General features: G+C 36.7%; 1 protein-coding gene across 1 annotated transcript; it reads right to left on the bottom strand.

Moving 5' to 3' along the window:
- Positions 1–227: 227 nt before the first annotated feature.
- LOC113111740 (MKL/myocardin-like protein 2) lies at positions 228–25,071 on the bottom strand. Its single transcript, XM_026276790.1, has 16 exons — positions 24,896–25,071; positions 17,026–17,239; positions 11,332–11,397; positions 10,042–10,097; positions 9,700–9,775; positions 8,548–8,709; positions 8,287–8,456; positions 8,033–8,167; positions 7,691–7,941; positions 7,029–7,197; positions 5,585–6,367; positions 5,382–5,501; positions 3,756–3,923; positions 3,548–3,664; positions 1,833–1,893; positions 228–1,372 (listed from the first exon to the last, which is right to left on the bottom strand). Exons 2-16 carry the CDS (start codon positions 17,159–17,161, stop codon positions 879–881), a joined length of 2,964 nt encoding a protein of 987 aa, XP_026132575.1. The 5' UTR covers positions 17,162–17,239; positions 24,896–25,071; the 3' UTR covers positions 228–878.
- Positions 25,072–25,366: the final 295 nt, after the last annotated feature.

Here is a 25,366-nt window from a genome sequence, read left to right as displayed (position 1 = left end):
CACTAGGCATTGTGTAAATTTATGTAATAAAAAAGTAAATCTGTGAAACATTGCTGCAATATAAAATAACTGTTTTCTACTTTAATATATTTTAGACAGGAAATTATTCCCAAGCTGAATTTTCAGCCACCATTACTCCAGTTTTCAGTGTCACATGATCCTTCAGAAATGTTCTGCTTAATATTTTTTATTTAATGTTTTTCATATTATTAATATTTTAGGGTGAATAGAAACATATAAACACATTTTCTGACATTATATATGTCGATTTTGATCAAATAATTAGATCTTTGCTAATTAAAACTAAATTTCTGTTATAAAAAAATCTTACTGACCCCAAACTTTTGAGTGGCAGTGTATTTGCAGACAGCAGGCTGTTACTGCAGTCAGTGGTGAAAAAGGGCTGACTGCCAGGTTCTCATCCTCCACACAGACACTCATGATCACGGACAGGACCGCTAATGGCGTCATTGCTCAAGGCCCCATTTTCAATTTTGTGCAAACAAAGTGAACTCTACTGTGATGCCACATCATTTGGAACCGATAGCTTACCATTTCTTAAAACTAGCTGAGAGGATATTTATAGCCTGACTGCAACCAATCTTGTATCAATGGCACATGAATAAAAACAAAACAAAACAGCAATACAGCAGAATTGAATTTGCAGCTCCCTCTCAGAATACCACAGCAAAGAGAGCCATTTCAGCATTACCCACAAGGCTCTTGTGTCTTTTCTGATCAAAAGGTGAATGAGAACAGATGGTGATTAGAACCAGCATAAATGAAGTCAATTCACATAAAGCTGCCAGACGTGAACCGCTGCCACACAGACGATCCCTACTTCCCCACAGACAGGCGGCTTGTTGAAGCGATTCCTGTCAGTCCCAGTGCAGCTGCAGATCATGAGCGTCCAGGAATTCAGAGGTGATGCCCAATGGATTGAGTCCGCTGATGGGCCCAGGCATGGTGATATCCAGCCACTCCATGTTGTCCAGGCCAGTGTCTTGGAGACTAAAGGACAGGGCGGAGGAGGAGGGTGCAGGTGGGTTGGTGAAACCCAGCTCTGAAGTGTCCATTGGGGAGTTTGCCTGCACCAGTATCTGGTTTTGAAGCTCCTCCAGCAGGCCCAAAGTCCTCTTCTCCGGCTCTGTGTCCCCAATGAGCGTGCCCTCTAGCAGAGCATCAAACTGGCTGTCAGAGTCCAGGGAGGCCAGGCTGGGCATGGGCTCCACCGTGAGCGCTGGCGGGGGTGCCATCTGCACCTGGGCGGGTGGACGGGACAGGGCAGTGCTGATAGGCAGGGTGGTTATGCTGACCGTGACAGGTAACATCTTTGACACAGATGGGTCCTGTTGACTAAAAGGAGTGATCTCTGCACAAAATAATAGGGGGTGGTAAAAGAAATTCAAAAGTTACAACATTAAAAAAAAGTAGTAAAGATAACAAATACACCAAAAAATTTTTTGGAGTCTTTTACTCCAGTCTTCAGTCTCACACGTTCCTTCAGTAATCATTCCATTATGCTTATTAATAAATTAATACCGTTATTCACATTTCTGGAACACCAAATTCAAGAAACCCGAACAACAGTAAAAAGAAAATCTTACTGACGGAAAACGTTTGAACGGTAGTGTTTGCCATTAAATCGAGCAGATGCCAGGCTGTTACCGCAGTCAGCACTGGATTCTGGGAAATGTAGCCAGGATAAGCCTGACATTCTCAGCCTCCACACAGACACTCACGATTATCAAGTGTGAAAAAAATCATCTGTATTTGGATTTCTAGTTTATGAACGTGATCTATTGCAGTCAGCGACAAAATGACAAACTCACCTCCACTTTCTATTAAAATGTCAAAGAGATCATCCATCTGTTGACTCGTTGCTGTGGGAATCTGCAAACCGACAAAAAATAAAAATGACTTTTCAGTTCAAGGACAGCACTGAAGAAAAGGCCAATGAGGAGGAGCAATAATTACAGTCAACCTAACTGTAACGAAAATAACTACAGTCATCACAACGGACAAGGACTACTTCTGGTTAACTGCAAACAAAGAGACAGTTCTCATGAAATAAAAAGTACTTATATAGCAACTAAAAAAAAAACATTACCGAACATTTACCGAATTCTTTGGAGAAAACAAAAAATGTCATACAATAGAATAATGATATTGTATACTGACTTTTTTGTGACAGGTATCAGAAAACATTTATTGTATGTTAAAATATTGATATTGATTGATAATGTACTCATTTCATTTTTTTTATGGGGGAATTGGAGATAATACTATGAGACCAATATAGATATTTTTGTATGTACTATGTAAGTATATAATAACTTAAATGTCAGTCTTCATATGACATCTGAGGTTTTGGAATATAGGGTCAGTCCATCTTAAGTGGTCTATTTTTGTTTCCTAATATTTTGAGTGGTAACCTTTATGTACTAGTACTGCAAAACACAGAGTTTTTGTTCTAATTAGTTTAACTCCAGCAGCCATCTCTGTGGTCTCGATAACTTTATATCCAGTCCCAGAGATAAACCAACATAAAAATGAGTGGTAGTTTTTTAAATGAATTCTGTGGTATTTTTAAGCAAATTCTCACCTCCATAGACACACACACACACACACACAAGTCTCAAACTTGAATTGTTCTCCATGAACATCGGTACCCCCTGAAGAAGGTTTAGGACTGAGAATCAAACCCTTTTCCAATGTAAACTGACCTTAAAAGTGGAACTTTGAGAATTTTGAAGTGTAAGGAACAAGAAAATGCTAAATGTTTTGAAACCAATATATAGGTAGGCTAATTACTAAAAACAAAAATGTAACCCTTTGACATTTAGGATCACACCATTTTGATTAGTACAATCGGCAAATTGTGATAAACTGCTAAATTTAAATTCACTTTGGCACTTCAGAAACTTGCTTAGCGCTTGTCCTATTATCACAACTGTTCAGTGTTTTCAACCATGTTTATTTTAGGTTTCAGACATTACAAGGACAACAACAAAAAAACCTTAAACATAAATGATTGTCATTCACTGTAATTTGACACATTTTAATTATGTAATTGCGTAGTTAACTAAAATGTATTCTTCTCCCAGTTCACTGGCCACTTACATTCATGTCTTTCAAGAGAACTGGATGAATTTAACTTTTGTCTGATTCTACACGTTGCAATCTAAATTAATGACTTAGTTGGAATATTTTATACATATTGTGTAAAAGAGTTAAAAAACAGTCAAGCAACCAATTGAGATGGACTGAAATATTGTGCATGAGTCACATGGAATACTGCACATAATTGGTGCATTTTTGGAGATTGGTAGTATAGATCACCATCCCCATTCCATGATTAACACAGAGGCTCATTGCTGAAGATCTCATTTTGTGTTTCACAGAAGAAAGAAAGGGATTGGAAAAACATCGGAAAGAAAAATTTTTTGGGTGAGGTAAAAATTGGCAACTTCAGAAACAACCCACTGTTAAGCCGAGAATGTGTACAAGGATGCATGGATATATAGGAAAGAAAAAAACTCATTACCTCTGAGATGGCAGCATTCTGTAGGCTGCGAGTCTGTTTGACGGCTTCCTCATAGCGGGGTGGTTCTCTGTTTTTGGGCATCCGGTTGAAAACTGGGGACTGCTGGATGAAGGATGTCTGGGGATAAAAAAACTCAGTGAGCACTCAACTCAAAACAGAACTCAACACACACAAAAAAAAAACTCTGAATAAACATAGGATGTTCTACTTTGTTTAGTGGCCCATTGATAAGTGTTGATGGGACGGGGGACGTCTGAGGTGAGATCCTGTTATCTGAGGAGCTGCTGAGAAAGTACTGAGGTGTCTCCAGTCCTGCTGGGTTCTCAATGGTACCATGCTGAAAATCTAAACTCTTGGTGGTCCCCAGAGACAGGGTCTGTGTGAAGAGTAAACCAATAGGCCATGAGCATCCAGAAACACCAACTAGCATCATAGACAGCATTTGTGTTTGTGTTATGATCATTCTGCTTGGTATGAGAACAGGTCTTTTCAGGTCACGCTGGCAAGGGTTCACCAGGCATGGCCGTCGATGAAAATGTTATCAGCTCATCACAACCAACGAGCTCTAGTTACACAAGTCATCCAGGACTCAGGCCAGGCTTGTTCACTATGCCAAAGTAATGGCCATCTAGCTGGGAAACCTAAGCATGGTGCCCTGCTGCCAGGAAAGGCCAATTACAGTAGAGTGAAAGCCTAGAAAGAAATGAGACCAGCAGCTACCATCCATCTCATTGATGAATGTCTCTGCTGGACAGACAAAACTAGATGATCCCAGAGCTCACAGATTATTTTCACTTGTTCTGATTGCTCCTGCTGGCACTCATCCTGTTCTTACTCCGATTCCACAGTCATTCAATACTCTGTAAAAAAAAACTCTACAGTGTGGATAAAAGTGATATGCCTGTCTAACGTTTGGGCATCGTGAGAACAACATCAGTGTCTGCTAAATTTTTTATAGTAAGCAGTTAGACAAAGTTGTTTGATTTATCTATGTTTCCAAAATATTTTATGCTGAACATGAAAAAAAAAAGGTAATGCATCCTTTTCACAAGACAGTGATGATGCATTATTTGTATTTTTTAAATGGGAATGCAAACAACATATATCTGTGGTACTCTCTCATTCTCTGCTCTTCAAGTAAACCCAACTTTGATGGCTTCCGCTGCTGAAAAAACCTGGAATTTTAAAAAAGGTCCTTTGCATATCTCACAATACTGAATTCGCAACAGGAGGCATTTATACATCCCCTAAAGTCGTGTGAGGCACATTTTATTACAGATATGCGCACTTTATTTCAATTCTTCTGGATTGTTGACAAAAAGCACCCACTTACCCCCATTTTAAGGCTTGGAGGGGCCAGCTCAATAATTTTTTTATTATAACTACAATTGGATTCGTCTGAAAGAAGAAAGTCATATACACCTAGGATGCCACAAGGGTGAGTACATCACAGGCTAATTTTCATTTTTGGGTGAACTAACCCTTTAATTAGGGCTATGCAAAAAATCAAATGCCGTTTTTAATGCGCATCTCGTCACTAAAGCCGTTCCTGTTATTAGTAGTAAATCGCCAGCATGTGCTTTCAGATGAAGTGGCATTTACTACACAGAGCTGTAGTTCACTGACAAGCTACACAAAAACATGTTATAAATCTCAGGCGATTTTTTTGTCTAACATGCTGATTTGTTTGGTGATGGACCAATTCTTAGTATTATCAATACATGATTAAATATTATACAAACTATGTATATTCTACTACAAAATATTTATGAAATTATATTTGTTAAATTATATAGTATACGACAACATAATTGTATTTGGTTACAAGACTAACCTGAACTATGTGGTTGTGACGGAGCAGCTGTTGAGATGTAGGACTCTCTGTTTTGGTGGGCTGTATTTGGGGGGTCTGAATTATACCTGGCACTGATGGAGAAACAGCCTGCAAAACTGGCTACAAAAAGACATTAAAATTAAATATATGTATTGACAAGTATTTACTGCACCTAACACATATATACACAAGTTTAGTGTTACCTGTAGTTTGACATTAGTGTTGGGCAGCTGGATGGTAGTGGTATTATTTGCCAGGGGCACTGGAAGAAGGATCTGAGTGCCCCCATGCGGAGTGGTTAGAAGAGTCTGGGGGTGTCCTATGACCTGTTGGACTCCTTGTTGGCTGAAAATGTACTGACGGAGATGAGAAGCTGTCACCTGGTTGGGATGGGGCTCCTCAAGCTTCAATAGCGTTGGCGTAGTGTGTGGACTCAGTGTGTAGTTAGGAGGGACGGTGTTTTCTGTTTTGACAGATGCCAACATAGTGGCTGGACTGGAAGTATTTTCTGCAGGTAGAACAACCGCCCCACACTTTTTTTCCACCTCTAGCTGCATCTTCAGTTCTTCCACCAGCTTCTGCTCCTGCTCCAGTTTACGTAGCAGTTCTTCAATTTGTCGCTCCTTTTCGTGTAGTCTCCGGTCCTGTTCTTCAGGAACAGGAGCTGCCGTTATTAAACTACGGTTTTGGCCCACTGCCTGTACCTCCATGGATGCGTCCTCTTTGCTGTGAAGCTCTGAAGAACCAGGAGACACAGGTGGAGTGGAGCTCAGATTTTCAGAGGGCTGTTGGATGGGAGATAGGGTTGTAGTGGTGCTGGACACCTCCATAGGTGTGCTGCAGGGCTGTATGTTAGGTCCTGTGCAGTTGTTAAGTGCAGTCGAGGCATTGTTTTCTTGAAAAGGCTTAAGTCGTTCAATTAGGTCTGTTTTTGTTCCAGAAACTGGAAGACCGCGTAATTTTAACTCAATTTTCAGCTCTGCCACCTGCCAAAATAAAATCCATTATTAATGAAATTACAAACTCTAGAAATATTAGATCCATAGAGAAAATAAAGTGATTTGTGGGTTAACACATATTTCACAATACAAACAGCTACAAATCATCTGGATTCTACAACATTTAATAATTAAGATGCATATCTTTATTGGCGACAAACCATCTGAACCAAATTTTAAATAATGGTAAAGTCTTATTTATTTATTTGTATTTAGTATACACAACCGTATTAAAGTTTGAAATTGGAAATTAATACATTTTATTGACATTTATAATGTAAAAAAGTTTCCATTTAAAATATATGCTTAAATTGTTTTGAACATTCTATTTATCAAAGAATACTGAAATAAATGTTATCACGATTTGTACAAAACAATTAAGCTGTTATCTGTTTTCAACACTTTTTGTGAACACTGAATCATATTATATTACAATATATAACTGCTTTGCCATCACAGGAATAAATAACAATGCAAAACATAACTTACTGTGTAACAATATATATTACTTTTTATTGTATTTTTAAATAAATCCAGCCTGGATGAATAAAATAAATGTATTTCTGAAAACATAAAAAACGTCAAACTTTTGAACAGTCGTGTATCTATTATTGCTAAAACAATTCTGTGAAGAAAAAAAAGAACCTACTTTCATCTCCTCCAGGTTGGAAGGTAGTATGCCTGCCTTGCGGTTGGAAAGGGTGCTGTTGGGGCGCACAGGTGTTGCTTTGGGCAGAGACACCACAATAGAGGCAGGAAGGCTGCTGGTGCTGTTTATAGCCACTGTGGCACTGCTGTTTTGGCCTTCTATCACTTGCCTGTTGAGTAGGGAAGCAGATGGGAATAAAGGGAAGAAACAACACTTAACATCACAGAAGAAACAATTCTCAATAAATAAACACCATCAAACAATGGCAGAGGCAGAAAACAACGACAGCTAAAATAAATCTTGCACAAGAGTTGGAAAAGAAAGCAGAGCAATAACCTTAGACTTCCTGCCATTAATGAATATCACTAAACATGATTTGTTATTGGAAAATAGGTAATGGTCCTGATGGCCACCGGCAACAATAATAGCATTTCAGACATTTTCCACCTAAAACCATTCATATGCAACCATTATACTAATGGCTGACAAAATACGACTAGCTTCAAAAGCGAAAGATGACCTTTACCAAATTAGGCAAGACAAAGACCAAATGGTTTGCATCCGCCAAACTCAACGATAGGATTGGTAAAGCAGTACATACCAAAAAAATCAGGGCCTGATACACAGATAACAAACACACAGATTCGGATCTCCGTGCTTACTTGAGAGGTGCAGGAAGGATGGTCTGGTAGTTGTAGTGCTGCTGTTGCTGTTGGCTCAGGATCTGTAGCTGCAAAAATAGCTGCTGTTGTTGTAGTAAACGAGCATATGAGGAGTCCATCGGGGCTTGGCTGGGTTCTTGTTTCTGGTCTGGGGGAATGTATTGATGATATTTTAACTTTTTCACACGTGGCTTGGCCTCTTTACTCTTCTTACTGCGGCTTTTGTCCCCAGGTAACTTTGGCTGACTTTGCTGTAAATTGAATAGAGATTTCCCATCATGCATTACATCTAATCAAGGGTATTGCATCATTTTTTGTTGTTTTCTTCAGTTCTTCACTGACCTTTACAAGGGTGGGCCCAGACTTCACAGGGGCCACGGTGACTAGCTGTGGAATGGGTGCTGGAGGGCTAACTGATTGCTCATTGGTGGAAAACTGCTTCAGGAAATCTGTTGTGGTGGTCACTGCAGGAAAGTGCTTTGAAAAACAACACATGATTAATCTCAGGTGTTCTGCAAAACCTTAGTGACTAAATTCTGTTTTTTGTTTTGTTTTGCACATTGAGCTCTGAAGTGAAAAGGAAGTGGAAAGAATACCTGTAAGAAATTATTAGGCAATGGTGAGGACTCTTCAATGGCCCGGACCTCCCCAGGTGAGGCTGCAGAACCCTGGGACTCATGACTAGCTGGCTGCTCAGGTGAAAACGCATCTCCACTGTCCTCATCAGCTTGTTCCTCTAGAGTTCTAGGGTACTGCATCTGACCATCTACCCAATTAAAACAAATGACAATGTATCATACTTCATTCAATGTGCATATTTACCCCAGTTTAACACATAATATAGTTTGAATTTTCACCAATGATGGCCTCCTTGACGCTGGAGTCCACAGGCAGGATGTTCTTCTCCACAAGCTCCATGGGGCCGGGGCGTTGAGCGATCTTCTCATTTAGGTCATCAGCCAATCGAGCTCTCTTCAATTTCAGCTGAGTGGCCTGCAGAGAAGGCTCCGCCACGGTCTCTGCAAACCCACCAAAAACCAGAACAGCAATCATTTCAACCCACACTCCTACTGCACCACCACAACAATCACACAGAGGTCAGCTCAATCACAGAAGTAAATAATGCACAAGTACAGCATCTGGATGGCTCTTTTGAACATCAATTATTCTTGGTTTTTAATTATGCCAACTGGTTAAGCTGCCACTGCTTTAAGTTTCTGCTAAACTTACTTGATAGCATAGTTTGGTAAAACTATTCAGATATAAACATTGATATTAGATATGGTAAACATATGTTCAACCATACTTGATTATTTGTTATATGTTATTTAGACAACATATAAACCTGACTAGTATGGTTGAGTTTCCATTCACCATATTTGTTGAACTCCATGTATTTGTGCATTGTTCAATGTTTATATGTGAATAAAAGCCTTAATTAAATTGGTTAAATAATCATGTAAAAGGGATCATATCTCTTCAGGAGACGGAATAATCTGTGTATATTATACAGTATGGATAACTTTTTATGGTCTCTGATTTTTCTGATCATCTGATGTGAAGTTTTGGTGGAATGGCCTTTCAATGGATGGACAGAAATCTTTCAGGCTTTTTTTCTTAAAAAAAAAAAAAATATATATCTTCATTTCTGTTTTGAAGGTAAATTAACGTTTCATGGGTTTGGAATGGGGTTCCATTTTTTGGAAAGTTGTGCCTAAATTGTCCTTACAGTCGAACAAATTGCTCTCATATGTCAGTTGTTTTGATAAAAGATGAGTTGAAACAACATTAACAGAATTAACAGAAATGTAAAGTAAAATGGATCAGAAGTTACTGCCAAATGATTCAGAAAAGAGCTCAAAATCAAACTGAATAAACTGTCTTGGATTTGGAATCGAAAAATAAAAATCTGTATCGATGCCCATTTCTACTTAAAAGATTTGAGAGCTACAGCTACAGTAGATTAAAACAACTTTTCCCAGCATTACATATTGTGAATGGAGGATTACCTTGTAAGATGTGCATGCGGACCAACTCGGCCCTTTCTGGACGGCTGCGTATTTTGTGCTTTAGGAAATTTTCAGTCTACAGAGAGAAAGGGTACAGAGTTACAGAAAACGAAATCCCTCTGTAATTCAGGGATCAGAAAGGAACCATCATAATGATCTCTGCTGTGCTTTGCAAATAATAAACACATTTACAGAAGGTTTAAGCTATTAAATCAGATGAGAGGTTCACATGTGTCCCATTACAGAGTGTTGGGCAACCCTGAAGAGGTTTCAGGGAGGATCAGGGAGCCCAGATGGCTGAGGAAAGTGCACGAGGTCTGGGGCTTGGTGCCCTGCTCTTACCCTGGCTCTTTCAAGGCTGCGGATCTGTTCATGGAAAGCTGCAGGGCTCTTGAGGGCTGTAAAGTCACACACACACACACACACACACACACACAAGCAGAGCATCAGTCTCATGAGGACACAAGGCCATTACCCCACACTTCAAACACACACGGCTCTTTCATCTCTTGCAGTCTTTCTAAATGCTTTAGCGCTTGGTCTCACATATTACTCAGAGCGGAGATAGTGGGCGCACACAGAGATCACACACAGACTACACAGTGCTCTTCAGGACCAGACAGCTACCTCTTAATCCCAGCAGAATCTATGCCTGATATTACACTGAGACAGCATGCAGTGTAATCCCATCAATCAGCTCAGACATGGCCAGGAGGAAGAAAAGAAAATTTACCTTTATGTTAGTATGAGAGATCTCACGCACTACTTGGTTGAACGGAAAAGTGGTTATGAGCAATAACAGAATGAGCGGTGGTGAGGCGAGAGGTGAGCTTTTGGAAAAAAATACCATGTGCATTGGTCACCTATGCCTGGTTGTGAACTATGCTGAAGAGCGCGAATAAACAACTGATTCAAAAGCAGATGTGGTACAGAAACCACAGCACCAACTGATTTCTTAAACGCACCGTATAAAATGAAGGTTTACATGACAACACAAAGGATGTTACACTAACATTCAGCACTTTTTTTTGGGAAAAGTAAATTTTTTTAAATAAAAAAAAACAACAACAACAACAAAAAAAAACAGTTAAAACAATATTAATGTGAAATGATTAGAATTCAAAATGGTTTTTATTTTAAAAGGGTCTATTTTAATATATTTTTATTTTAGGATGTAATTTATTAATGTGATGGAACAGCTTTGAACGGTAAATCTTATGACATCATTTTTTACATTTACAACAGAACATTTATTTCTCCTTAAATATATTACAGAGCCCTGTAAAGTCAACATGATATTTATTGCAGCCTATTCTTTTTGTGCATGATTTATTGGTTAGTTATTCAAAACGTAAAACGACGTAGTCGCTCTTACTTTTTAACCCCTCCCTTTCAGTCAGTACATAGTTCCACTTTTCACAATCCAATTAGTTCATGATGGATAAAATTAATTTTATAGACATATTTTTAGATTATGAAGAAAAAATGGGTCACAAATTGTCATTTCATGACTAAAACACATTTACATATTTAGTTAGTATTAGCAGTTTTCATACAAGAGTAAATATGAATCTTCATCTCGTCCATATGCTGGTGCACACATCAGTATTAGATGGCAGGGGCTGTACTCACGTGGCATGATGCCCTGATCAACGAGCTGCTCGCGGGTGCGTCTCTGCTGGAGCCTCAGCTGGAGAACTGGTGGAGAGAAGCAAGAGCAGTGTTACGTTCTTGACCCAACCTCTAGATCAGGCTTGTCAACACTACACACAGAATGGAAACTTTTCCACCTGATAAACACACCTACACACACACACATGCAACAAAAGGAAATCTAACCTTTAGCACAACCGAAATCACACACATTTCCTCTCTAGAATTATATAAGAGCCACCATTCAAAAAGAAAAAAAAAAACTAGACGTTCTTCCTGCTACCAAAACAACAGGCTCTTGAGCGACCCTTTTGAAGCGTGCTGTTTGGAAGACTTCCTGGGAAAATTCTCTTCAAATTTTTCTTTGCCCTCTTGGCTGAGCCTCCCGGATTTACTTGGCTGATTATAAAAACAGCTCAAATTGGGCAGAAAGACAACATGATTAACGTCTGACATTTATCAAGAATCATGAACTCTGTAAGCTGGGAACTTACAAATCTATGAAGGCAAGTTCAACACACAGCTGCATGTCACACAAGCCAATATCTGCACGAGGTTGATTATTAAAGAATTTTGTTGTTAATGCTCAACACGGCACTAAAAATCATCCACATACATTTTATGCATACTAATCAGTCAGCCAGTGTCAAATGCAATGATTTTCTACATGCTTAAATGCAGGAACAGAAAGGTTTAATCTGACTAAAAACTGAGTCAGTTTACTGTTAACAAGTTCAGCTGAGGTTGAGCAAACGAAACTCTGAAGGGTGCTGGGTGCACATGATTGGCATTTTATTGTTTTCACTATGAATCTGTGCACTTAAAACTGAAGTGTGCAATTTCTGCACCACTTGTGGCACTGAAGAGAACTATGTGAACAGTTATTACTGATAATTATAAATACTTTCGAAAAACTGGGAAAGTATTTTACAATGCAAAAAGGACATCAGCTCTGAGAAGAGGCATGAATGCACGATGAAGGAGATAATAATGGGGCCTCTTCTACAGTGTAACAGATGCATTCCTGGTGCCCTGACTACACATGACTCTACATTGACCTTGATCCTAATCAGGTTAATGTTTTACTTGGGGCACAGAAGACAAAAAAAATCTTTTAGGTCTCCTTGATTGCACAACATAACATTGCAGCTTTTTAGCCAGGGTTATTCCACATGATGAGTAAAACATCTTCCATCATCTTGGTGACAATCAAGACGATATATCTCAACACTTTCACATCCTTTCAAAGTTTTGAGAATCAGAATGTTTCCCATGCTCAAACATGGCAAACACGCTGAATTAGTGGCTTCAAAATAGCTGTGAGGATCAGAGAATTATATAATAACAGTTTAAATAATCTAATTGTATTATTGTTACACACACTGCATTTCAAAAGTATGGGGTCAGTAAGAAGTTTTTTTTTTTCTTAAATTGACACAAAGTATAAAAATATTGATCATGTTACAAATGCTTTCTATTTTGAATAGCTTAAATGGTGTTTATTATTATTTCTTCTTTCTATTAAAAAAATATAATGCAAAATAAATGCATCTGTTTCAGAAAATATATATTATGCAGCACTGTTTTCCATAAAAAAAATAAAAAAAAAAAAAAAAAATTTGCTAATATTTTTGATCAAATAAAAGCAAGCTGCAACAACATTAACAAATCTTACAGACCCCAAACTTTTGAACAAAAGTGTAACAATTATTATAATAAAAATAATAATACTGACATTGATGCCTTTAGTGTGAGCTGTGTGAGTCAGTGAGCCGTTCTTTACCTGTTTGCAAAGCCACAGACATTCAGATGGACATCTTTGGCTATAGCATCACATCTAATGCTGTTTTGAGCATCTCCAGTAAAGTTTTAATTCTCTCTCAAGTTTTTGCATTCTGTTCCATTCAGCAACACATCTTCTATAAACAACTCCGTATGAAAGACATCCAATCAAACTCAGGTGAAACTCAAACCAGCCAAATTATAAAGGACTTCATTAAGACCTATTAACTAACTAGCCAATTTTGAAAACAAGTAACTTTATGCATCGATATCATGCCAATCTATGCCGTGCCTTTTGTTTAGATGGAAATGCTATTATCTTTAACAATCACGGACCTTCCTGTTGTGCATCTAATGGACAATCTCAACCATTTGCAGCAGATTACCTTGATTATCCAGAGAGTAATGCACATAGCTCTCTAATGAAAAGCCGATCAAAAGTAGCTTTCTGTTTTCAAATGCTGTCATGCAAATTTCCATTTAACCTAAGCCCGGCAAACAAAGCTTGAGGCAGCCAGTAAAATCTATTCAAAATAATCGAAACCTATATCCACTCAGCGATAGAATGATATCCACCTCTCAGAGCCGAGCAGCAAGCTGCAGAACCTGGTATGAAGTTTCCTCTGCAGATGCTGTGAGTCTCCAGTCCTAAGCAGGCCATGCCGTCTGCCCGTCCTTCCTCACGTTCACAGTACCTTGAAGTGGGCTCCTGACCGCACCAGAGCTTTGTGAAAAAAGCACAAGGACCACGTTCTTCAGGGCTCTTCATTCACTGTTAAAAAGTTAAACTGGGACTCCCTCGGAGGAGACAACATCTCTGCTCCACCAGCAGAAGGAGAGGAGGGAGCAGAAAGTCCAGACCGACCATCATTAACCCCTCAATGCCATTGGAAGTACAATTCTAGATCATTAAAAAGTGCTCCTTTTTATAGTTAAGAAGAGCGACGAACGTTCTCTGTATGGATGAGTGCATTATAAATGCTTAATGTTTGAAATCTGAGCAGAAAAAACATAAAATAGCTCTCGGTTGAAATAACCCCTCTCTCCATCAACACAGTTAACATCTTGTTTGACAGACAGCCAGTGGATGAGTAACTGACACGGGCCATGCTCTGCCAAAGTCGTTTACATTTCCACTCGCAGTGACGGTGTGACCTCAGCATAGCTAGAGACCTAGAGGAGCAGCCCTCACAGAGCTGTGAGCCACCGCAAGCAGACAGCGCTGTCCTGTGACCTCTCACATGTCAATCAAAAGACTGCGCCCAAACTAAGAGGCAAAGAAATGTCAGGATTGTGGAGGCTGCTTCTGTGCGTCAAGACCGAATGGAAAAAAGAGCTTCTCTGTTTCGGGGCATACAGAAATGAAATGTTATTTAATCATCTGGAAATAGAGGCTAAACTAATCAGCGAAAAGCGAGAGCCAAAATTAAATAGCTGAATTCATGCAGGCTGTGATTACAACTGGGCGAACGAATACCATTCCAGAACATGGGCAAATTTGAAATCTCACAATAAATTCACCAAAAAAAATCTGACTGATGGTGAACATTTAGCCATGAGGGGACATCTAAATCAGATATCATCTGTGATTTTGTTAAAGGACAAACAACTTAGTACCAATCTGTACTTTTTAGACAGTCTCAGAAGCCAGCCGTCTCTCACATCAGATTTGTCAAGTATAAACTGGGCTTGTCTCAACTCCAGGTTAACTATCTTTGCCGGCTGAATATTATATTAACATTATTGTAAATAAAAAGCTTGACTATTTCTGCTACTCTACTGTTTAAATGTTTGTGACCAGCAAAAGTTATTTATTTATTTCAGCAAGGTTGTATTCAATTTATCAAAGGTGACAGTTAAGACATTTATTATTTTACAACAAATTTTTAAATAAATGCTGCTCTTTAACTATATATATATATATATATATATATTTTAAAAAAAACATTTAAATTAATAACAAACATTTTTTGAGCATTAATTCATTAGATTAGAATGATTTCTGAAAGATTATTTGACTTTTTTATATATTAAAATAGATAATATTTCACAGTAGGGCTGCATGATTAATCGTATTTTAATCTCGATAACTACATCCACCTTATGATTAATTAAAAATAATCATCAAGATATTAGCCGGCTCTTTATTTATCCTGAAACATGTTCAAAATCTTGCATTGCTAACAAGTCTTCACTAGCGTTCATGCTTGTGGTTTCCAGATGTGAAGAGCTTTAAGCCCCAAAACAGAGCTTTTCTCCTTTAAGGATACACTTTATGCCCGATGTTTTATTTAATTCGTGCAATCTGGCAACCCTACATGCTCAGTGATGGCGGAACAAGCGCTGATGATGATGATGATGATACGAAAACATACAAATTTAACGATCTCTCCGCAGCGATATACTGCTTACATGAAAGTGTCATATAGACAATGTGTTTTTTTTTTTTTATTTCACAAGACATTTGTACTGTTTGTGTTACCAAATGTGCCATGATCAAACTTTTTTACTGAGTTTCAATAATGGATCTAGTGTTTGAGGAATAAATGCGATTTTTCTACCTGTGACAATACACTGGGGAAAAAATTACATATATTGGAATTGCTGGAATTTATATTAAGTGTTTCTAAAGTTTTTTCCAAGTTTTCGTGTTTAAAAATAGCATGGCAATGTTGGTTTTCAGTGTGCATTAACGATCTTTGAGCAAATTTACTGTGCAATCTGACTGGCTTTTTCCCATTTGTGAACAATTTGTCACTTAGAAAAATTAAATGTGAATACAGATAACAAAACACTAACCAAAACCATGAGTTTTGTATTATCATAATTGATTAAATGAAGTCATTGTATAGTCAGTGGAGGTTGGCTAAAGGACACATGGAATGTTATTGAATTTCCCTGCTGAAAAATAAATAAATAAATAAAATAAAACACTAAACCCAGCCTATGTTGGTTGACTTATTTTAGCTGGTCATCCAGCCCAGTCTTTGCTGGTCACAACTGGTCAGCGGGCTGGTTTTAGAGGGGTTTTGACCACTTCCTAAGCTGGTCAGGTTGGGATACCAGCTGGAACAACCAGCTAAAATTTCTGAACAAGTGTATTACAAATAAAATCAAAAAAGTGTCTGAATTTAGGTATTACAACATTATACATACATTTTTAAAGAGATTTAGAGTTTAAATATTATATGCGCGTTAGATGATGGCAACAATAATCTAAAAGTAAAAATTATTATGCGCAATAAAATATCCAACATCAGCCAAAATATAACCTAGTAAAAAATTATATTTTTAAAACACATTTATTTCATTTTAAGTATAGTTCAAAAACTATTAACATATTTACTGACATGTCGCTCAAGACTTACTGATATAAAAAGTATAATTAAACTTTATTTGGAGTACTACTCATGCGCAATGCACATTTCTTAATACCAAGCCTAAAATGTGTTTAAATATTACTATTGATAAGGACTCTATGATCTTTGAGTAATACGCAATATCTTTACACGCAATATATTTAAAGAGTACCTTAAGTATACTTGCAATTGTTCTACTTTAGCACAATTAGATATACTTCAGTATATCTTTAGCACTACTTCCACACAATTAAAGAGCATTAAGTACAATTATTATTTTTTTTTATAAGTATACCAGGTTATATACTAAAAGTGCAATTACAGGGTATTTTACTATGTGCATAAATAAGTCAGTGTATTTGTAGTATACTAAGAATTAAATAAATGTCTTTCAAATACATTTTACTTTATTTATTTTTCACTAGGGTATTACATTTGAAATAACTGATGGTTATGATATGTTGTGCATCGTTAATTTATGCAAATGACTCAATCCAACAATTTTTATTCAGCATCATAGCAAGTGACATACCATTTTTGCGTTCGTTGAGGGGGGGCAACCTCTGGCTGGGGTGCAGGGACAGTTCGCCCATCTCATGGGTTACAGCCTCACTCTGTGGGCTGGGTGCCAACACACCCCCAATCCCAGCATCCCCCTGGTCCTCCATGGCCCCTCAGTGAGGAGTAAAGGGTTTCGCTAGGGATCAGCAGACGATATGGTCACAGGAAACTCCTCAGTTCAGTTTCTGCAAAAGACAAAGTTGGTATAGATTCAAGAAAAAAGTAAACGGCTAAAGACAAGAATGGAGGAAATTTTATTTTCTGTATTATTTGCTTCACTGTGGGGTTATGCCAGTATCACATTTGCATGTTGCGATTTATCGCTAATACTTTCATCATCAAATTAAAAAAAAAAAAATGAATTGCCTATTAAGTCTAAATATTTATGTATTTGGTGCTGTGCTGAACAACATAGCAAATCCACAAATCTGAATGACTATTTAAATCTTTGCAATATTTATAAGGTTTCCAGGGTAACGGCTGCATTTTCTGCAGTTTAGCGCCAACTGCTGTCAGAGGGTGAATGTGCTATCATTCAGCGCATCTCTCACATGTTCCCCATGTGCTTCTCATGCGTGCAATTTTACCAGTTTATGGGAAAAGTATTCTTAAAATGCATCCCAAAATCTGATTAATTTAGAATGTAGCCTATAATTATTCACAGTATTTAGAAGTGCCCAAGATAACAATATCGTGCATATGCATTACCGTGATATATCGCATTACCGAATACTGGCACATGTTTACTGCACTGTACTAAAGATTGTTCTTTAGACTGTCTCAGGAATTTGGTCCAAGTTAGGCAGACTGTGTTTTATTAATACTTGAAATTATAAATGAAATGGAGAGTTTGGGAATGATGTGGTATAAGGTCTTTAATATCACTTTAGCCATGAAAAATGACCAAAAACACAGAGGATGTGTTTAACCTACATCATATACAGTTGCTGCTATAGCGCATCTATCAAAGCGCTAACAAATAATAAAAAGGAGCTATTCCACAGACGGTGAATGAATAGACGTTGTGTTTGCTAGCCTATCATTACTCAACTTTACATCATCCCAGTGGTTTAGATGTGAAACCCATAAAAACATAAACACAGCACTCACCATGGTGCTGTAAAATGCTAGAATACACTATGACCACATCAGCACAAACCGCAATCATCCATTCCCATGAAACACTTGGCATTCATAACCTCCTGCCACATGGGAACTGAGAGGGACATTTTTCTGTTGTTAATTTTACAATACAAATTTCAGTGGCGGATCAATTTAGCAACTGATCTCAAGCAAAATCTGCACAAGGGGATTGTGATGAATTTTGTTTAACTAAGAAACTCGAGTTTGCCAGTGATGGATTTTTCTTCCTAACTTAAAACATTAAAACAAATCAAACATCACATTCTGCATAAATTATTTTCCTTCTTCTTCCTGTGGTTTTCCACATTCAACCAACTCAGAGCCACCACACACCACCCTGCACCCCGGCAGAAAAAAAGGGCAAAAAATGGACTCATTTAGCTGCCTGTAACATCTGATCCAGCCTTCCAAAAAAAGGGCATGTTTTTAAATATGAATTCCAGCTGTTTGTACTGGGTTATCAATGACTCAGGCCATTTATTCAAAAATGCATTGAGTAAAACATTGTGGGACATGCGGTCACCGACATAATAAAGTTCCCAAAGCATGTTTTGATATGGAGACGGATATTGAAAGAAAACCACATGGCCTGATATGACCTCAGAGTAGCCTATAGAGAACATTAGCAGCATCTACTAACTCCAGGTTTACGGGATTCTTTGATCTCTAAATATGATGCAAAATCAACAAAAGGCCATTTCATACATAATAACTGCAAAAAGCGTCATATTAGTACTAACAATGTTAGAGTAAAACAACTCAGTGATAAAGAAACACGAATGAAGAAGTAAAGCGAGGCATACTTGATATTAAAGGGTTATTTAGCTCAACAATCAATAAAATGAACATAATCAGTGTGGGGTCCTGAACTAAACGGCCAAATACTCACAAATTAAATAATAAAGTTATGTAAAGCTGTCAAACTATTAATCACGATTAATCACATCCAAAATAAAAGTTTTTGTTTACGTAAGCTAATGTGTGCGTGTGTATATATATTATACATTATATTTATTATAAAAATATTATATATACAAATATTTTTCTCAACTATATACATGCATGTGTTTGTATTTATATAGGCTTAAATAAACAGTAAACATACAGTACATAAATTATGTAAAAAAAGAAAAATTGTATATATATATATATATATATATATATATATATATATATATATATATATATATATATATATACACGATTAATTGCATTTAGTCATTTGAGGGCACTAAAAATATGACACAATGCCTTTTTTGGCGAGTATTCATGTAAACACACACACTTTCTTAAAAAATAGAGAATCACTCACAGCTATTAAATGAACTTGTAAATTGTAGAATGAATTACAGTAGTGTTAATAAAGACCAGTGTATTTATGAACACAGTGAAAACTATTCCCTTTTTTAATTTCTGAAGCGTTTAGCACTGTTTGTACCTGAACTTCAAGCACTCATCTCTATCTTTGTCTGATTGCTTGCTAATTTGCTTCTTTGTACTTATTTTCTAACAAACTACATATACAACAAAGCAGGATGTTATCCATATAAATAACAATAAAAAATGAACCCTAACCCTAAGTATCTATAATAAGTAATGAACAATAACCAATCAGGGATTTGAACATACTTCAAACAAACACTTGTGCACAGAAGCACTAGCAGGCCAAGCCTCACTGTATTCTTACATAACACACCAGCAAACGTCAGCTACTCGTCCTCTTTATTTTGGAATTTCTAGACACTGAACATTCTCTATACTGCAAGATCTTTTGGTTGGTAGTCAACACAATATACAAATTGTTTATGTTTTGAAGGGAAGTGTGCCAACATCCAAAACACTGTATGTGTATTATGATGTTGCTATTAATCCTTCATAGTCACTGTTGCTAGGAAACAGCAGCCTCCCACACAAATAAACTCAAGCTGCTGGAGCTCTCGCTCTCTCAGCAGTGCACTGTTAGTGATCACTCACAATAGGACAGGTCAAATGTAAACTTATGCACACTAAAAAAAAAAAGTTTAAGAATATATTAATATATTTAAGCCTAAAAAGGTCATATATATATATATATATATATATATACATACATACATACATACATACATACATATATATATATATAGTAAAATTTCCCTGTCTGTATCTTAATTTGATTTTCATTTGCAGTGTCATACTAAATATTGTTTATTATTTAGAAATGTATATTTTACGGAAGGACACATTTATGGAGCATATTAGGGCTGCTCGATTATGACAAAACTGTGTTCACAATTATTAATTACGATTATCACAATTTACATTGAATGATGTTTATACCATTGTTTGATGCAACTGCATGCCGTATTTATATATGAAAATAAACAAGCTGAAAATACTCGAACTGAAAAACCTGTAGCGCTTTCCTATAATATTAAGCCTCAGATATACATTGGATTGGTTTCTTCTTTAAATTATAAACATTTGAACGATATTATAATGTTTTACTAAAACAAAACAAAAAAAGCAAAAACCCTTAAGATAATATGTAGAAAGAAAAAAAACATCTTAAGTGTGCAGAATAACATGTGCTCTTTGACCGATTAATTGCAGCTTTGAACAATTACATAATTGTGGCATTCCATAATTGTAATCGCAATCAGAAATGTGATCAATTGTGCAGCCCTAGAGCATATGATTTAATGTCACACCATGTGAATATTTGCATGCAATGTGGCATAATCACTGCCACAAGCAATGGTGACGCAACATGAAGCAACAAGCTGGCCACAAACTTGCGAAATTGCCATGGCAATATTAATATAAAATATATTCAATAATAACCCTTCAACACTGTACAGAAGTCAACACTCCAGGCACATGCATGTCATCCACCACATCTATTCCAGGCCATTAAGCAAAGCTGAAGATGGCCATCTGATGTGTAGCCACCACGTCAAAGAATAACAATCAAACAGTCCACATCTGGCTTACACCACATTAAATATGTGGTACAGTGATCTATGAGATACACTCTAAAGACAGTTACAATAATAATGTATATTTTACATAAGAAAAACAGAGGGGCTGGGCTGCTTCTGTGGTCTTTTGTTTCTGGCATGCCTCACTGTTAGAGCTCATGGCTAAACCATTTTCCATACAACCCTCAAACCACATAAACTTCCAACTTCAACATCGTGTGCCAAACTATCTATCACAATCGATTCAGTTAAGTTACTGAAGGCAATTACAGTCAACACGTCTTAAGAAGGAGCAAGGGGAGAAAAAACCAAAAAGAATCACTTGGTTTTCTATAAAAAAAAGCAAGGTCTGAAGAGGTTTGCTCCAAACTAAGCAGGTAAACTAATGACACCTCACTGAGAAATGACCAGCCGTCATGCTGACGTCAGGAGAGGTCAAACCCTAGTAACTTCAGTTCACCCCAAAATTCACCCTAGTCTTCATTACTCACCTTCAAGTCATTCCAGACTTTTGTTCATCTTCAGAATACAAATTAAGATATGTTTTATATTCTTTTATAATTTTTCTTCACATAACCAATATTTACATGTTTTAAAAAGCACATAGACATTGCTCAACCATGTATGTTTGACACGGAGAAAAATAGATTCTGAAATCACCCTTCATCTTCAGTGTTTACAATATTTAATGAGCTCTATTTGTGCACTGATCAAAGACTAAATTCTGTTCATCTTATGGAGATATAGTGCCTCTTCAGACGACTTGTATTAAACCAGTTTCTGTATATATGGATTACTCATACAGTGTCTTAATAAACTTTCTGAAGCTTGGAAATAGGGGTGTACAGGAAGGACAAAAAAAAGGTAAACATTTTAAAATCTTACATTTTTAACTCAATTGTTTAAAAAGGTGTGTGTTAATGAACTGATCATTGAATCATTGACTCAAACGGTTAGTTCAAAAACAGATTCATTCAGGAATGAAAGACCGCAGTGTTTCTCTTGTCATGCACAAATGTTCTGCTCCAGCTTTGTTTGGAACTGTTTTCATTGTCGAATCTGAGAAAAAAAAGAAAACACACAATATTGTGCCTAAAATGTAACTCACTCACTATAAACGTAAAAAATAAAACATCTAATTTGCGATCACACACACACACTTTTGATATTGAGGAAAACGGCACTCTTGCATGCATGTGTATTATTAAATAAATATAAAAATCAAAGACCTATAAAGGGATAATTTTTGCTTTCATAACCTGAATTATAGGGGCATTCTAATAGACTTTATCGTACAGTGACTGCTTTTGGATTTTTAGACCGTTTTTTTTTTTTTTTTTTTTTGCAAAGTCAGGGACATGCTTGATAATGTTAGCTTGCATATCTTTAAAACAGCAATTATGATATTATCACAGACAATAAGCATCACAAACCCCTCCTTGGAAATTTTGGTTGCGTGTACAGTCAATAAAATGACAAAAATGATAAGGAGCAGAAGTCTTGAGTTTGGAACAATGGGAGGGTGTTTTCAGGGACTGATAACCGCCATTAAAATATTACAAACCAAAAAACTTGCTAGAACTTAACATTTCATTTCAGAGATTACATTTGATCTTAAAATGGATTATATTTTACAGGATTACCAGTGTAACATTTAAGGAGAACTGTTTAACAACACTGATAAAAACAGCAACAATGAAATATATCATGCTTTAGTTATTTTAACTGAACCTACATACTGATCAAACATCAATCAGCAACAATATGACTTTAATAACTAGTTCTTGTTTCATCTCTGTTGCAATAAGCATTGTTGTAGTAAGGAAGTTACAACACTCTTGGTTTTCCTTTAGGAAGGTGTGCCCTCAAGCTCTAGTTTTCCATTCACCCTATTAGCACAATAGCTTCTCCTTCACAGTGGCCAACATTTAATCGGTCTCAAATGGCTTTAATGTCAGAGACCTGAACCCGATTCTGCTGAGACAGCATCCTATGGGCCATGACTAAATACTCTGGAAAATATCAAACTCCAATTAAAAAGCAAACCCAGATGCTTGATCCTTTTCATGTGCCATGCTGGAAACACAAGCAATGATTTCCATGTGTTTCATCAAAGGAGAGCAACAAGGTGGGCTGGCACAAGATAAATGTTTAGTTTACTTCGGCCCAGCACTTGTGCTCAACTTCCTCAGCGAGGTTAATGACAAACTTTTAGATTAACTTTTTACAAAATGGTCCATCAATGATTTCATGTGGGGAATCAATAAAAGGTCTATGAATATACACTAAAGAATTGGACCATTATGAAATGTCCCAGTTGCATATAGATGTACAAATGCAGTGTTTTAATGCAGTTGCCAGTGTACAGTACATCCTAAATTCAAGTGAGTTTGGGTGGCCATTGTTATAAAAAAATATTTTTGGAATTAAAATGAAAAAATTCTCAAAACAAAATAAAAGTTAATCATCTAAAGTACAGCAAAAAATATGTTATTTAGTATAATTTATAAAGCATTAATTAATATCTTGAATTAGCATTTGCTTTATATTTTCAGTTTTCATTTTAAGTTTGTTGTGTACCGTTGTCATTTTATTACTTTTTTAATATTTCTATTAAGCTTTGTATTTCAGTTTTCATTTTAGTACTTGCGCTTAAGTCAAATTAACAGATTTCTGATTTCCATATGTAGCTTTTTCCTTTAATATTTACATTACAGTACATATTCATTTTACATTTGTGTTATATTCAGCTTAATTTCAGTTAATAAAATCTTTCATAGTTTTAATGATAACAACTCTAAATGTGTCATTTTCTCACACGATAAGTGTAATAATTGTACAGTAACAATAATATGATAATAAAACACACTATTAATGAACAGGAAACACTCAATTTTATGCAGTATGTCTCTTCTAAAGGTACTTTGTCTGAAAAAAGGTGAGGACCCCTGATTAAGTCTAAGAAACTTAGGGATCTAGATATGTGGGTAACATGGTAAAAACTAAATTTACATGAAACCTAAAAATCAAATAAATAATAGCATGTGAAATCTGTACAATTCGAATAAAAAAAATACATGACAGAGCATAAATCTAGCATTCAGGCACTACAGAATTTGATTTTGTGACATTCATGACTTGCGGTGGCATGAAGTGGAGATGCCAGGAGTCTGGTCTATATGAAGTCACACCTGTGCATGACTCACGAGTTGTTTGAAGACTGCAGGTCTATTAGGTTGTTTACACTCATTCACATGGAGTTTCAGTTTCTCCAGGAGAGTCAATGAGACACAAAGAGGATGCAAAAACGTCCAGTGTGTTTAACATTTCTGCCGTACAGATGCTTAAATCACCAAAAGACGCTTCCTCCTCGTCCTACAGTATCTGACACTGCGGGCTCAACATGTAAACCCCACTGTATCCGCATAAACATCATGTGAAACAGCAGTGTTGATCTAAAAACATCAAAACTCAGTGTTTATAGATAATACAGTAGGTTCGCATGCTAGTAGCCTACATTAAGTATCTGTTTTTACGCGACATTCAAGTAATGTAAAGCTCATCCGAGAACACTCACAATTTCATGTTTATGTTTTATTTTAGATTGTTTATCTCGAGTGTACATGACAGTCATGCTCCGGTTTTGTCAATGGCTCAATCCTCACATCAGCAAACAGTCTAGAACGAGAACTACAGCGCTAACGTTAAATCTAACTGCCATATAATGTCGCTTCTTACCCTGTTCCTTATAGCTGTGTCTAGCTTGCTTGTCGTAGCCCCTTGGGTTAATGCTCCATAGCTGTCCTTGATGTGGTCACCCATGTATACAAGGATTGATTCAGTTTTTCCTCCAGGACTGAAGTTTTTTTTTTTTTTTTTGAGGAAGTAAGATGGCCGATGCTCGTCTGAACTCTTGTTGTGACGCAAACAGAGGTGTTACAGGCCAGCCACCATCAGGGGGCGCCAGTGTTCCGTCAGTCTTGTATATGTTATAACTTAAATTATGTTTTTAATTTTAATAAAATTAATGTTCATGAGACAGAATTGTTTAAAGGTACAGTTAACCCAAAAATATAGATTTTAGTTTTACTTTTACTTCTCAGTCACCATTCAGTCACCATTATTGTAAGGAGTAATTATCAAAGTAGTCAAAGAACAACATCATGCAGTTTTGGAAAAAAATATTGGGTTGAGCAAATTACACAACTT

Source organism: Carassius auratus, chromosome 12 (assembly GCF_003368295.1).
Source record: "Carassius auratus strain Wakin chromosome 12, ASM336829v1, whole genome shotgun sequence".
Taxonomy (NCBI): Eukaryota; Metazoa; Chordata; class Actinopteri; order Cypriniformes; family Cyprinidae; genus Carassius; species Carassius auratus.
This window is presented reverse-complemented; position numbering and strand designations above follow the sequence as displayed.